This window comes from Trifolium pratense, linkage group LG4 (assembly GCF_020283565.1).
Source record: "Trifolium pratense cultivar HEN17-A07 linkage group LG4, ARS_RC_1.1, whole genome shotgun sequence".
Lineage (NCBI taxonomy): Eukaryota > Viridiplantae > Streptophyta > Magnoliopsida > Fabales > Fabaceae > Trifolium > Trifolium pratense.
In genome coordinates this window covers 42,870,945-42,885,034 of record NC_060062.1, presented here as the reverse complement: position 1 = coordinate 42,885,034, position 14,090 = coordinate 42,870,945, and the positions used below count along the sequence as shown (strand labels likewise).

General features: G+C 32.9%; 2 protein-coding genes and 1 pseudogene across 2 annotated transcripts; 2 read left to right on the top strand and 1 right to left on the bottom strand.

Moving 5' to 3' along the window:
- Window positions 1-6,588: 6,588 nt before the first annotated feature.
- Window positions 6,589-7,575, top strand: LOC123924041 (early nodulin-93-like). The gene is made up of 4 exons (XM_045976803.1): window positions 6,589-6,792; window positions 6,885-6,946; window positions 7,110-7,185; window positions 7,289-7,575. The coding sequence occupies exons 1-4, from the start codon at window positions 6,696-6,698 to the stop codon at window positions 7,375-7,377; spliced, it is 324 nt and encodes a 107-aa protein (XP_045832759.1). The 5' UTR covers window positions 6,589-6,695; the 3' UTR covers window positions 7,378-7,575.
- On the bottom strand, window positions 7,575-9,875 carry LOC123924039 (pentatricopeptide repeat-containing protein At1g08070, chloroplastic). The gene has a single exon (XM_045976802.1). It carries the CDS (start codon window positions 9,827-9,829, stop codon window positions 7,622-7,624), a length of 2,208 nt encoding a protein of 735 aa, XP_045832758.1. The 5' UTR covers window positions 9,830-9,875; the 3' UTR covers window positions 7,575-7,621.
- Window positions 9,876-12,454: 2,579 nt separating this feature from the next.
- LOC123924040 lies at window positions 12,455-14,080 on the top strand (annotated as a pseudogene).
- The last annotated feature ends 10 nt before the right edge of the window (window positions 14,081-14,090 follow it).

The following is a 14,090-nucleotide window of genomic DNA, read 5'->3' as shown; positions in this document are numbered from 1 at the left end:
ATGTTTTAAGAATAAATTTCATATGTATCTTTGAATAAATCATCAAGTATTAAAAAGTCATAATACTTGTAGTTTTGACAAAAACAAACTAGTAAGTAGTAATTCAAGATGTTTTTGGTTGAAATTATATTTTTGAAATGAAGACTGCTCTTGACACAATACATACAAGTTTCACAAAATTTATCCTTTTCAAAATCAGTAAAAATATCTTACTAGATAAAATTTGGGCAAAAATGCAATAGTTTTCATACTTACTTGATAAGCACTTTTATGCCAAAAACATTTCTTTTCCAAAAGACTTTAAAATATGATTTAGTTTAGAATTCACTTAAGTATTAAACATAAAGATTTTAAAATAAAAATCATGACCATGAGGATGATTATGAAATAACCTCAATTCCAATTTTGAAAATTTAAAGAAGTTATATGTTAAGAAAAATCATTTTACTCATGATACATGTACCTTTGGTTTGATTTTTGTCAATGAATTCAAAGGTTGCAAATTCACCATTCCTCCTTTTTTAAATGTGAGAAAATATTGTCTTTCCAAAATCATATTCCTTGAGCATCAATTTCCCAAGCCTCAAGGCTTTTTCTTGATTGCTTAAAGACATTCCTGCAACACAAGTTAATAATGATTTTGGTACCCATAGTGATTTGGGTCCTTGGAGGTTAGTGTTGTTCCTCTTATAAGATTTCTTCTTATGATAATAAGTTGATCTCTTATAGGAAGATTTCGAATAAAAATGCATTTTCAGAACATTCTGAGACTGTTCTTGTTTCTGATGAGAATGTTCTTTTCTTTTGAATTTTTTCTTAAAACAAAAGGATTCAATATGACCATATTTGGAACAATATGAGCATTTGTATCTTTGTATTCTTTGATCTTTATGAGGAACAAAACAATCCTCAAATGACTTTTGTTTTTGAAAAGTTCTACAATCTAAACTAGTTTTGTCAAAGATTATAACTTGTGATTCCTTAATGTTTTGAAAATTCTTTGTAGATTTTACAGAGCTTGTTATGTCCTTTTCCAAATCTGAAATATTTTCTTTTAAAACAACATCCTTTTCATGAATTTTAGAACATTCTAAAAGATGATTAGTGGTTTGTTTATCATGGAGAATCTTTTGTTGCTCAAACATATTAAGATGAGAGTATTGCAATTCTTGAATAATTTTAAAATATTTATCATTCAAGATTTGTAATTTCTCATTTTCTTTCTTTATCTCAAGTAACTGGTTTTCTAGTAAAGTACACTTTTGAGATAGAGAGTTTGAGTCATTTAGACGACTATTAAATTCAACTTCCCTTTTAATACATAAAGAACAAGGTTTAGAATATGTTACCTCTTTATTTACCATTAGGCATGTGTTGCCTTTTTCTTCTATTTTTGAATCATCAAAGTCACCTTTTGTTGTCATCATGAATTTCTTCTTGGAAGCGAGCTCTCTTTGCATTTTCTTGTTTTGAGAACATTTCGTTTTGGAATGTCCCTTCTTTTTGCACTTACGGCATGCACTTTGATTTGCAAGTTTTGACATCACTTCTTCCTGAATCTTTTTCTCTAACACTGTTAAGTGCTCAAACCTTAGAGCCAGAGCTCTGATGCCAATTGAAGTGGAAGAAATAGTCACAAGAAAGGGGGGGTTTGAATTGTGACCCTTTTAAAATTAATCCTGCACTCTAAAAAATTAATCTCAAGTGTATACTTGGATAAATGTTAGTGGAATATAAGACAGCTTGTTCTGAGAATGTTCTCTGCTGCGTGAGCTTGTTCTGAGAATGTTCTCTGCTGCGTGAGAATTCAAAGTGAATGTAGATTAAGTGGTTTGTGTGATGTGTGTTTGCAGTAAATAAATAGTTAAAGGTAAGAGAGATTCACACACAAAAATTATACTGGTTCACCCAAATCCTGGGCTAGTCCAGTCCCCACGCCTGTGAGTTTTCCACTATGATCTCGAGATACTACCGATCTCAAATACAAATCTTCTTTGATCTAAACCACGATCAGAAACCTCCAATCCCTACAAGCTTGATCTACCTCAGCCTTACAGAGGTGTCACTCAATCAATAGTTACGTATTGACTTGAGCCAATCTTCTTTTTACAAAGGGAAGTTGTTCTGGATCTAAGCTTATACAAAAACTCAAAACTAGTTTGAGAAGCTTATACAAAATACACTCAATACACTCACTAATATTGTGATCCAATAGGTTGATAGAGAGCTGGAGTGTGAGTGGTAAAATTGAGAGACAAAGATATAACCACTTAAAAGTGGGTTATGTTGAAAAGTGGTCTCTTGAGAAATTTGCTTGTAGAAACTCAAAGGTTGTTTGAGAAGCAAATAGAAACACTCAATAAACTCAGAAGTATGATGTGAATGAAGAGCTTGAGTTTGAGTGATGAAAGAAGAGCTTTAGGACTTGTAGACAAAAACAAGTAATTGATGATTTGTAGCTTGAACTCTTGCTCTTTCTCTTGGATTTGCTTGCCTTTTATAGATGCTTGCTTGAGGTTGAAGCTTGGCCTTCAAGTATATCAGTTAGAGAGAAAAAAAGAGCTGTTACTCAGTGCTCCACAAGCAGCAGACAACTTCTGCATATTTGACAGATTCTCTGTTCAGTCTTGGAACAGTCTTGAACTTCATTTTGCTTTGATCCACAAGAGCCAAATATGTGTGAGCTGTAAGCAAGTACAAATGAGTTGTTTCCTGCATCCTTCCAATGTCAGAGGTCAGATATAGCCGTTTGGAACCTCAGTAAAAGGACTCATGACAGTTGGAGATGGTTTTGCAAAACTGTGTGCAGGAACGTTCTTGAATCAGTCTTGAACCAGTCTTGATTTCCATTTGGCTTTGATCCATAAGATCCAAATGTGTGTGAGCTGTTACCAAGTACATATGAGTTGTTTCTTACTTCCTTCCACTGTCATGTATCAGATATAGCCGTTTGGATGCTCAGAAAAGGACTTATGACAGTTGGAAATGGTTTTGAAAAACTGTGTGCAGGATCAGTCTTGCATCAGTCTTGAAACAGTCTTGACTGCACCAGCCAATTGTGATGAAGCTTCATCTCTATTTCCTTTGTGATGTGCAGCTGTTTACTAGCCTTAAGGACACTTCAGAAATAGGCTTAGCTTGAGAATAAAACAGCTGGAATAGTACCATGGCATGTGAGACAAAAATGTACTTGTATGACAACACCATTGAAGAATGTTCCCACATAGTCTTTTTGCAAGTACATCATAACTCATGGTTCATAATGTGTTGTTGCAATCTGATTGGCCTATGATATATGATCAGGTATTTTCATTGGATGATCAATACCATAAAAGATCATAAAAGATCAAACTTATAATTCATTGCATGAATTATGACTAGGAAATGTATATGCTCATTTTCCATCAAAAGTGTTGATCCAAAAAGATATTATCTTCTGTAGAGATTTGATCCATATTTCCTTTGTAAAGTGCTTATTTGTTTTGTCCAAAGTTGACTTATAAAATCAGAAAGCACTTAATCCAAAATGTGCTTATATTCAAAAGTGCAGTCTGTCTGTTAAGAATGTTCTCAGATCATTCTTGAAACAGTATCTTAAGATTTTCTTAAAGTGGGATCTTCATGTTACTGCAAAACTTTCCACAATTCCTCTTGATGTTTTGCACACATTGTTGCTTGTTCATTGAGTACTTTGAGATGCTTTTAGTGGAGGCGTGGGAGTACTCATCATGAGGATTATCATTTTTTAGCTTAGACAATGATTGAAACTTTTATGCATTGTGGTGCATAAGCTCCTTTGTAAATTCATTCTTAGATCATTCTTGTCTTGAGAAGCTAAGATGAAACTTTGAGTAGGTTTTGAAGATCTTCAACATATGCATCATTTGCATTGATGTTAATTGTAGTAGTAAATCCCCAAAGCATGTAACAAAACTCAATGTGAGCTTTGACATGATAACATCAAATATGTTCTTCTATAGCTCGTGATGCAAGTATTTCCATCAACTATGATCTTCATATTCTTCCTTGAATCTTTAATACTCATTGTGAACCTTGTGGTGATGAGGAAGACTATTAACCATGAAACTTGCTTTCTTGTTTGAATCTTCAAATGAAACCTCTTATGATTCAAACAACATCCTTTAAAAATCTTCATGAAGCTTGTGATGCTATTGTTATGATCATCTTATGCTACTCCGATTCTTTCATTGTTTGAGTATATAAAATGCACTTGTTGATGTGAGTGGCTTCTAGCTTGTCCACTTTTGTCATTACCTATCTTTCAACAAAAACTCAAGTGCAAACATCAGTAGATCACCATTCATAAAACTTAACATTTATTCCATAAGGTTTGTTGTCATTAAAACACTAAAATGGATTTTGCCTCAACATGACTTTGAATGTTTTTTTTAGTTATCATAATATTGGTATGAAGTTGTCATATATTTAAGGAGATCAAAATCCTTACCACTTGAATAGGTGAATGATTTTGAATGTTAACAATCTTATTGAATACTAATATGGTCTTGTATTAAAACGTAAAACTTTGTTGGTGTTCATAGAGCTTTACTGTCTAATATAACTCTTTTTGACTCGAAGAATTAGTTTATGTTGCATAGGATATCCGAACTTGCACATAATAAAGATGTTTTTTTTTAAGTTCTCAATGTATCTTTTATACCAAAAAAAATTGAATTTTGCCCTTGATAAAAACTTCGGTTCACAGAAATCGAAGTTTTTTCTAGTTCAAATTCAGGCAAAATTCGGTTAACAAAAAAAATTGGTTCGTAAAAACTGAAATTTTTATTAAAGGGCAAAAAAGTAAAATCCTAAAAGAGAAAAAGAATCATGGAAGTCTAAAGAGAACGATCATTGTAAATTTTACGATTACTTACCGATGGTATTAATTTTTAGATATAGTCAAAAGTTGAAAATGCAGAAGAAAGAGATATTAGTCGAGGTTGGATGAGATGTGGACGTGTAGTGCCCATCACCCACTCTTGGCCAAAAACCATGGCCTCCCTTTACCACAAAACTTATGCTGAGAATAATGTTCACCTAGATTTTTTATTCTTTAGAAGTAGTTTAGTCTCTCACACATTTAAATGTGAAGAAATATGAAATTCGGAGTTCGAACTCCGACCACTAAAATAATATTTCTAATAGCTATCATTTGAGCTACACTTATGAAATCACCTAAACTCATTTTAAAACTCACATTTTAAATAGTCATTTTAAAATACTTATTTTTCAATATACTCTTATTAATATACTTTTTTTTAGTAAAATTTGATTGATGGTTATTCTATCAAAGACTCGAGCTCGATTTCCTCCAATCAACTTGAATACAAACTACTTAATTAACTACTCTACTAATTACTTATCAAAATACTTTTTTGGTCAAGCCTTATCAAGATACTATAATAAAAAAAAATTATTTTATCATGAATAATTATTTTATCATAAAAATTTGCACATTTATTTCAATAAAATGCTTACCCACTTCTTATCCAAAAAAAAGAGGCTAACCCACATCCCCTTAATCCCATGGTTTTATTATAATGACTCCCACGTTTCATGCTCCCTTTCTTTTCCCCTTTCATTTTGTTTAAGGAATATTTGGTTATTGGGATGCTCAGTATGTGTCAGTAACCAAAACCCATGGTTTTTTGCCAACTTTTAGACTAAACCACTACCTTCTCTACACACACTATTTAAATTGCTAAAGGAGCATTTCTTTATCTTATTAAAGTGTAGCAAATTATTATTTTTTGACTCATAAACTGTAACAAATTACTAGGTAAATTCTAATATGGATTACTTCATCAAGTGGTCTATGGTGGACTAGTCATGAATAACACTATAGCAAATACGAATTTTACAAAATCATATCATATAGATCATCCATAGAAAAATTTAGAGAAATTGAAAATCAGTTGATATATTATTGAGACAAATCAAGATTAATGGTTTATTAAATAACGTAAATCTTGATGGGTCTCAATAACATATCAAATGATTTTCAAAAAATTTTAAAAAATTTATGGATGATCTATACGATATAAACTTTCAATCCAACATTAAATTTCGTAAAATTCATAATCGTTAGATCACTTGTCCACGATGGACCACCTTGCCGTAGACTTAGCCCAAATTACTAATAAACAATGAGATACACGATCAGGGGGAAAAGAACATGTGCATTTTATGTTTATGGATTTTCTATCACTTTTAAGATACTAGTTGTGGATAAGGTTAGCACTTAGTATTTTTAATCCTAGCATAACATGTGATGTTTATGGTTTACCTAACTAAACAAAACTACTACTAATTTTCATTAAGGGCAAAACCTTTAAGAATTAAAAAAGTTAGAGTATTTTACTATATTATTATGGAAACACCAAAAGAATCAACCGACCTTAACAGAGATCAAAGTGAAAACAACTGTCTAAGAAGGTGGATTTCATCTGAAACCATCAAACTCCACCTGCTGTAGTGCCACTCTTCTCTCTTTCATTGATTCAAAATACTTTTGTTAATCAATCTACTCTTTCAACAATTCACCTTATAAATATGCAACCAAATTCATCCACTCTTCATTCAAACCTACACCAATTATCTATCTATTCACCTTTTTACAAACACTTCTTTCATTCTTAGCTTTTGTTCAACTCAACTCAATTCAATCTTTGAATATGGCCAAGAGAAATGTTGCTGCTAACTCTCCTCTTGAGAGAACTAGTTTGGCTTATCTGGATCAGAGGTTGGCCATGGCTAAACGCTGTTCTCATGGTAATGCATACTTTACTATCAATGTATATAATATAATATAATCTTTGTTTTTATTTTTGTATTTATTTTTTGTCAATTTTTTGTGTAAACAGAGGGTGTAATGGCTGGAGCTAAGGCAGCTGTAGTTGCTACCATTGCCACTGCCATTCCAACTGTAAGTACTTCTCCCACCTATTCAATTTTCTTTGCTTCATTCCTCCATTATTTTTAACAAAGATCTCACTATTAGTTTGCATTTTAAAGAAACACTTTTAAATATTCTAAGAAAGAGATTTTTGGTATATAGCTAAATGGAATTATATATGCTTTATATGCAGCTGGCTAGTGTTAGGATGCTACCTTGGGCAAGAGCAAACCTCAATCACACTGCTCAAGCTCTCATAATTTCCACAGGTTAGCTTACTCATCCTTAATACTGCTACAATACTGATCAACTATTTTCTTCACAATCATTGTTTGATCATACAGTTATCTGACCCTTATATTCTGTATGTAGTTGCTGGAGCTGCATATTTCATAGTAGCTGACAAGACCGTGTTGGCAACTGCAAGAAAGAACTCCTTCAACCGACCCTCCAATGCATGAATTCCAAATGCATAACTTGGATAGTGGATTCGGCTGCGCTGCATTCGGCTAATCTTTATTAACATTAAGCCAATTTCATGTACTCATAGCATATGTACCTATAAATAAAGAGTGATTTGCATCTCAATAGTGAGAGAGCGCATATGTACCAATCAATCATCATTAATTATATGAATGCAAATCAATCGTTTCTCTTTATGCACAAGTGCAAATGATATATTCCATTGAATAAATAGATTAAGTGTCACCAGAAATCATTACATGAACAAACCCCATTTTTAAAATGATGAAAACGGTTTCTATCTCTCGCAATTATTTCCCTATTGAAAATCTTAGATATTAGCTTGGTAGCCGAATGACAGTTTCCACAAACACGAAGATTCTTAACGATCCTGATCGTAGTTCCAGGCTTTGTGCTTATCAAGCCGAAAGCAATAGCCAATTTCTCACTGTGTTGACTCAAAGCTCCTTCCTTCCACTCTTCATCCATATCATAGAGTACCTCAGAAGTATCAGGTATAAACCCATTTTCCTCCAAGAGCTTATCTACCTCATCCAACATTCTATAAATACTTTTGCATTCCGGGTGGAACTTATCACCAACAAGGAACTCATTAACAACACCATCAATCTCTATAGAGGTGCAACCAGGAACTTTCTTCATTCCTTTGTCATTTAACCTTGTTCTTATCCTTGCTACATCATCCCATCTACCAGCTCCAGCATATATATTCGACAAAAGCACAAATGCCCCTGCATTTTCCGGTTCTAATTGAAAAAGGCGGTCTGCCACATATTCACCGAACTCAACACGTCCATAAGCCTTACATGCACTAAGAAGCGAACCCCAAATAGCTCCATCAGGCTCCATTTCCATATCTTTCATAAGGATCTCCGCTTCTTCGAACTTTCCAGCTCTAGCCAAGAGATCAATCATGCAACCATAGTGTTCCAATTTCGGACAAATTCCATAATCTTGTATCATTGACCTGAAATAGTGTTGTCCAAGATCTACCAAACCAGCTTGTGTACAAGCAGTTAATACCCCAACAAATGTGATATCATCAGGCCGAAATCCCTTGTTAACCATTTCTGAGAAAAGTGCAAGAGCCCTCTCTGCATGTCCATGCATGGCCAATCCTGATAACATGGCATTCCAAGAAGCCAAATTTCTAGAATGTATACTTCTAAAAACCCTTTCCGCCGCCTCAATGGAACCGCATTTTGCATACATGTCAACGAGGCTTGTCCAAAGAGATGCATTGTTACTACTCTTCAAGTTCTTATCTATGTATGCATGGACCCACTTTCCAAGGTCAAGAGCACCAAGGTAAGCACAGGCATGAAGAATGCCTAAGAAGGTAACATCATTAGGCTTTACATTAGATCTAAGCATGACCTCAAACAATGTCAGTGCTTCTTCATACAAACTCAAGTAAGAATAACCACCAATCATAGTATTCCATGAAATCACATCTTTTTCCACTATCCCATCAAACAACTCACGAGCAGTATCAATTTCACCACACTTAGAATACATATCAATAAGTGCATTAGTGAGCTGAAGATTCGAACCAAACCCATTATCTCTAACCCAAGAACAAATCCAATTACCCAATTCACGCGACCCTGTGTGACCACAAGCAGAAAGCAATGTCACCATTGTACTCTTATCGGGTAAAATCTTCGCCTCCTGCATCTCATAAAAACACGCAATAGCTTCTTCAAAACGACCACTTTGAACATACCCAGAAATCATAGCATTCCACGACACCACATCTTTGGTCGGAATTTCATCAAAAAGCCGTCTAGCATCATCAACATAACCCTGCGAAATATACCCAGTAATAAGAGCCGTAAAAGAAACAACATCTCTCAGAGAACTTTTATCAAACACCAACCGTGCAAAATCCAATTCACCAACGGAAGCATACATATGAATAATCGAAGTATGAACATGTGGATGAAATTGAATTGACAACTTCAAAGCATGAGCATGAAGCTGTTTACCTTCATGGGTAGCTTTAGCTTTTGCACAAGATTTGAATAGAAAAGGAAAAGTATGAGAATTTGGTTGAAGACCATAACAAAGCATACGAGAAAAAAGGTTCAAAGATGAAATAGGAGAAGAACTCAAAGAATGACCACGAATGAGAGAATTCCAAATGAAACGGTTGTGTTTGTGTTGATTTTGATTTTCTGAGAAGAGGGAAAGAGCATAAGAGAGGTCACCGGAAGATGAAACGGCGCAGAAATGGATGAGTTTGCTTTGAACATAAACGGTGTTGTGAAGACCGGTTTTGATTATTAGTGAGTGAATTTGTTTGAAGGTGTTGATGTTGTTGCATTTTGTGAGGAGATTGAGATAAGGGTGTTGTTCTAGGATGTTGTAGGGAGGATCGGAACCTGGAAGAAAGTGTAGAATGGAAGGTGGATTTGACGGTAACAACATCGTAATTGGATTATGTTTTGCAGCGGTTAGGTAATAACGACTCTGTAAATTTGGAGGGAGGGCAAATCCATCTCACAATTATATTTGATACGGAGTATAACACTATTACTTTTTAGGGTCGGGATACGTTTGACACCAAATGTTATATCTCTCAATAACATTTTAATCGATATAAATTTTATAGAATATACTGTTGGATTGAAAATTTATATCATATAGATCATTTATGTAAAACTTAGTAGGGGTGGGAATAGGCCAGGCCGACCTGTGGCCTAGCCTACATAGGCTCAGTCCAGGTCAGCCTTTTTTTTTTACATAGAGCAGACCAAGACTTTTTTACAAGCCTATTTAGCTAAAAAGGTCAGGCCGCAGGCCATTAAAAAAGCCCTTAAGGCATATTAGGTCTGTCTATTTATGTTAATATAAATAATATTTTTAATATGATTATTATTTATATATTAAAACTTGTAGTTTAATTAAATTATAAATTCATTAACATTTTCAGTAATTTAAATTTATTAATCTACATTAATTTTTAACATATATAAATGTATTATTATAAACTAAAATTGAAATATGATGACATATATAGTCAAGTTTTCTAGAATATCATGTTAAATATCAAAAGGAACATTGGTTTATTAGTTCATAAGTATATTTAAAAATAAATATAATTATTTATTTAAATATGTTCATGTGAAATAAGCTTTTAAACAGACTAACAGACTACATCAGACTTTCAAAAGGTCGGGCTCAGGACTAAAAATTAGGCCTATGATAGGCCACATGCCAAGCTCAGGCCTTCGAATTTTTGACAGGTTAGGCTCAGACTCGGTAAAGTCTATCTCGACCTAACCTATTCCCACCTCTAAGAAGATGAAATTCTCGTTTTAGTGGATTTTGATCAAAATATAAAATAAAATTACAATTTAAAAAACAATATATTGAAAGGTTAAATATTTTTCTTTTTTGACAAAGGGTTAAATATTTTAACTTTAATATGTTTGGGACATAGTTGTAATTTAAATAGATACGAGGGTGCACAGAAAATGGTGTGCACCATATAATCCTACATGGCATTAACCAATTCAATCATTCTTACTGATTTGCGTCAAATGATTTTTTCAACGCAGTCAATTTCGCGACTTCAACATTGAATTTCCTTATTTAAAATACACATTGGTGTAAATTAACCTCTAATAAAATGGTTTTATATTTTATTTCACCGTATTAAAAAATGGAGAAATTCTTGCACGATCTGATCTCCTTCTTAACACTTAATTTATGATGATGTGGCAAAAACAAATTTTAAGAAATGGAGTCATGAACCCTAATTTCTAAAAATTTTGGGTTTGAAGATCTCCGAACATTTATGAAAATACGAGAAAGATGGAAAAAAGAAATTGTTTTATAAATGAGAATTCATTTTGGTATTTCACAAATTTTTGGCGAGACAATTCAGGCACCGACAAAAATAAAATTTAAATTAGCTTATAAATGATTAATATTTTTTATATTGGATACAAATTAGTCACTCTGACTAGTCCTTTGTTAGATGCATTTATTATTATTTTTTCATAGCCCTTGTTAATACTATTAAAAAAAAGTAATAACTAAAAAGCACGAACTCCCTCCATTTCAAATTATAAGGAAAATAAATTCATTTTTTTTCTCCAAATTATAAAGAAAAAACACAAATATTTTATCGTTTTCAAGATTTTTTTTTTATTGTCTTGAAATTAAATTCAAATTGCATTAAAATTAGAGTTTAATTGTTGTGCACTGTCGGTGTAAAGATTCTTTACACATACATCCAATGATGCGTTGCCACATCATTTAATAAATGTACACATCATGTGTTTTTAAATATCATACATAATGTGTCCGTACATTATTGAATGATGTGTAAAACCCTCTCTCTTATTTTTTCCGTAAACAATAATCAATAAAAATTATTTTTAGATCTTTCCATGTATATATTTTCAAGAAAAATATAAATAAACATATTTCAAATTATTATTTTTGGTTTTTCTAATTTTAAGTGTGTTTTATATTATTTCAACAATTCCTACAAGGTTTGTAACCAAAAAAAACAATTCCCATAAGGTAAAATGGTCAAATCTTTTATATTATAAGCTTGTATACACAAGCAAATCCTAAACCCTAATTTGTTTACCCTGTTTTCCCTCCATTTTATCTTGCAATTTTTATTAAAAAATAATACAATTTTGCCTTGACAAGGATTCGAACCCGCAACCTTTCAGTGGAAAGCAATATTTCCAACCACTATGGCAAGTATACCAATTGTGATTAAAATTATGCGCAATAATTGATAAGCACCATTAGTTTTAAAAGTATATCATATAAAAATTATTTGTTGACTATATTATTCATCACGAAATATTTTTATGTCTTTCCTGATCAATGATTTTTTTTCTACCGGATCATAAATTTAGAGAATAATTATCATGTGAGATTTGGAAAGTTATTATCACCTGTGATTTGGAAAGTTATTATCAAACTCAATTATGTTAAAACAATTTTTTTTGCAATACAACCAAACACAACCATAGTCATGTCATTAATCACATTCATTATTTTGATTTTAACATTGCAGATTTAATATTAACCGATGATCAATTGATACAATATGCACTAGCAGATATTGAGATGGTGTTACGTAGTTGTGGGAAGAGTTTAAAAGATTATCCTCCAATGCATAGAGCAGCCACATCATTAGTTCCTGATATACAAAATAGTTTAATACACGACAAATTGAATTATAACAAACAATCATTAGTTGAGGAACATGTTAGATTGATGTCAACTATGACTTCAGAGCAACGTAAAGTATATGACACAATACTGACAAGAGTTAACGAAAACAAACCTGGTGTGTTTTTTCTTTATGGTTATGGCGGTACAGGGAAGACATTTATCTTGAGGGCCATGTCATCCGCATTACGCTCAAAAGGTGAGATAGTTTTAACAATTGCCTCAAGTGGGAACGCTGCATTGCTTATACCTGGCGGTAGAACAGCACATTCAAGGTTTTCTATTCATCTAAATGTTGACGAGTTTTCAACATGTACTATAGTTCCTAAAAGCCCTTTGGCGCCATTAATACAAAAAGCAAAGCTCATTATATGGGATGAAGCACCAATGATGCACAAACACTGTTTCGAAGCTGTTGATCGAACTTTAAAAGATATTCTCAAGTCTGTTGATGAAAAAAATAAACACATTCCCTTCGGTGGAAAAGTTGTTGTTTTTGGCGGAGATTTTAGACAAATTCTACCAGTAATACCCTAAGGTACAAGGCCTGTTCATGCTAAATTCTTCGGTTCTTTGGAATTTTTGTGAAGTTTTAACATTGAGTAAAAACATGAGGTTTCTCGGTGGTGCTTCGAGTGTAGACGTTGAACAAAGAAGATTGTTTTCTGAATGGGTTTTGGGTGTTGGCGATGGAGAAATTGGAGATGACAACGACGATGATTTAGAACTTGACATTCCATCAGATTTATTGATTCCAAATTCAGGTGATCCTCTTGCTTCCATCATATTTTACAAAACATGAACGATATAACGTATTTCCAAAATAGAGCTATACTAGCTCCTAAAAATTCAATAGTCGACACAATAAATGATTATATGTTGGATTTAATTCCTGGTGAAGAAAAAACATATTTGAGTTATGATACTCCACTCACACAAAATGTAGACGGTCAAACAGTGGATGATGTTCATACTCCCGAATTTTTGAACACGATTTCTACATCGGGACTTCCAAATCACAAGTTGAGACTTAAAGTTGGAGTTCGAGTTATGCTATTAAGGAATTTGAATAAAAAATTAGGATTATGCAATGGAACAAGACTTATTATTACGAGATTGAGAAAACGTGCTCTTGAAGGAAAAATTATTTCAGGAAGTAATATTGGTGATCAGGTTTTCATACCTAGATTTTCTCTAACACCATCTGACGTGAGAATTCCTTTTAAATTTCAACGGAGACAATTTTCTATAATGATTTTTTTTGCGATGACTATTAATAAGAGTCAGGGACAATCTTTAAAGCATGTTGGGATATATCTTCCGTCGCCAGTGTTTTCACATGGTCAGTTGTATGTTGCAATTTCAAGAGTTACTTCTAGAAAAGGATTAAAAATATTGATCATCGATGACGACGGTGAAGATACGACTAAGACTTCGAATGTGGTCTACAAGGAAGTCTTTCGTAATATAACATAATTTTCTTTGT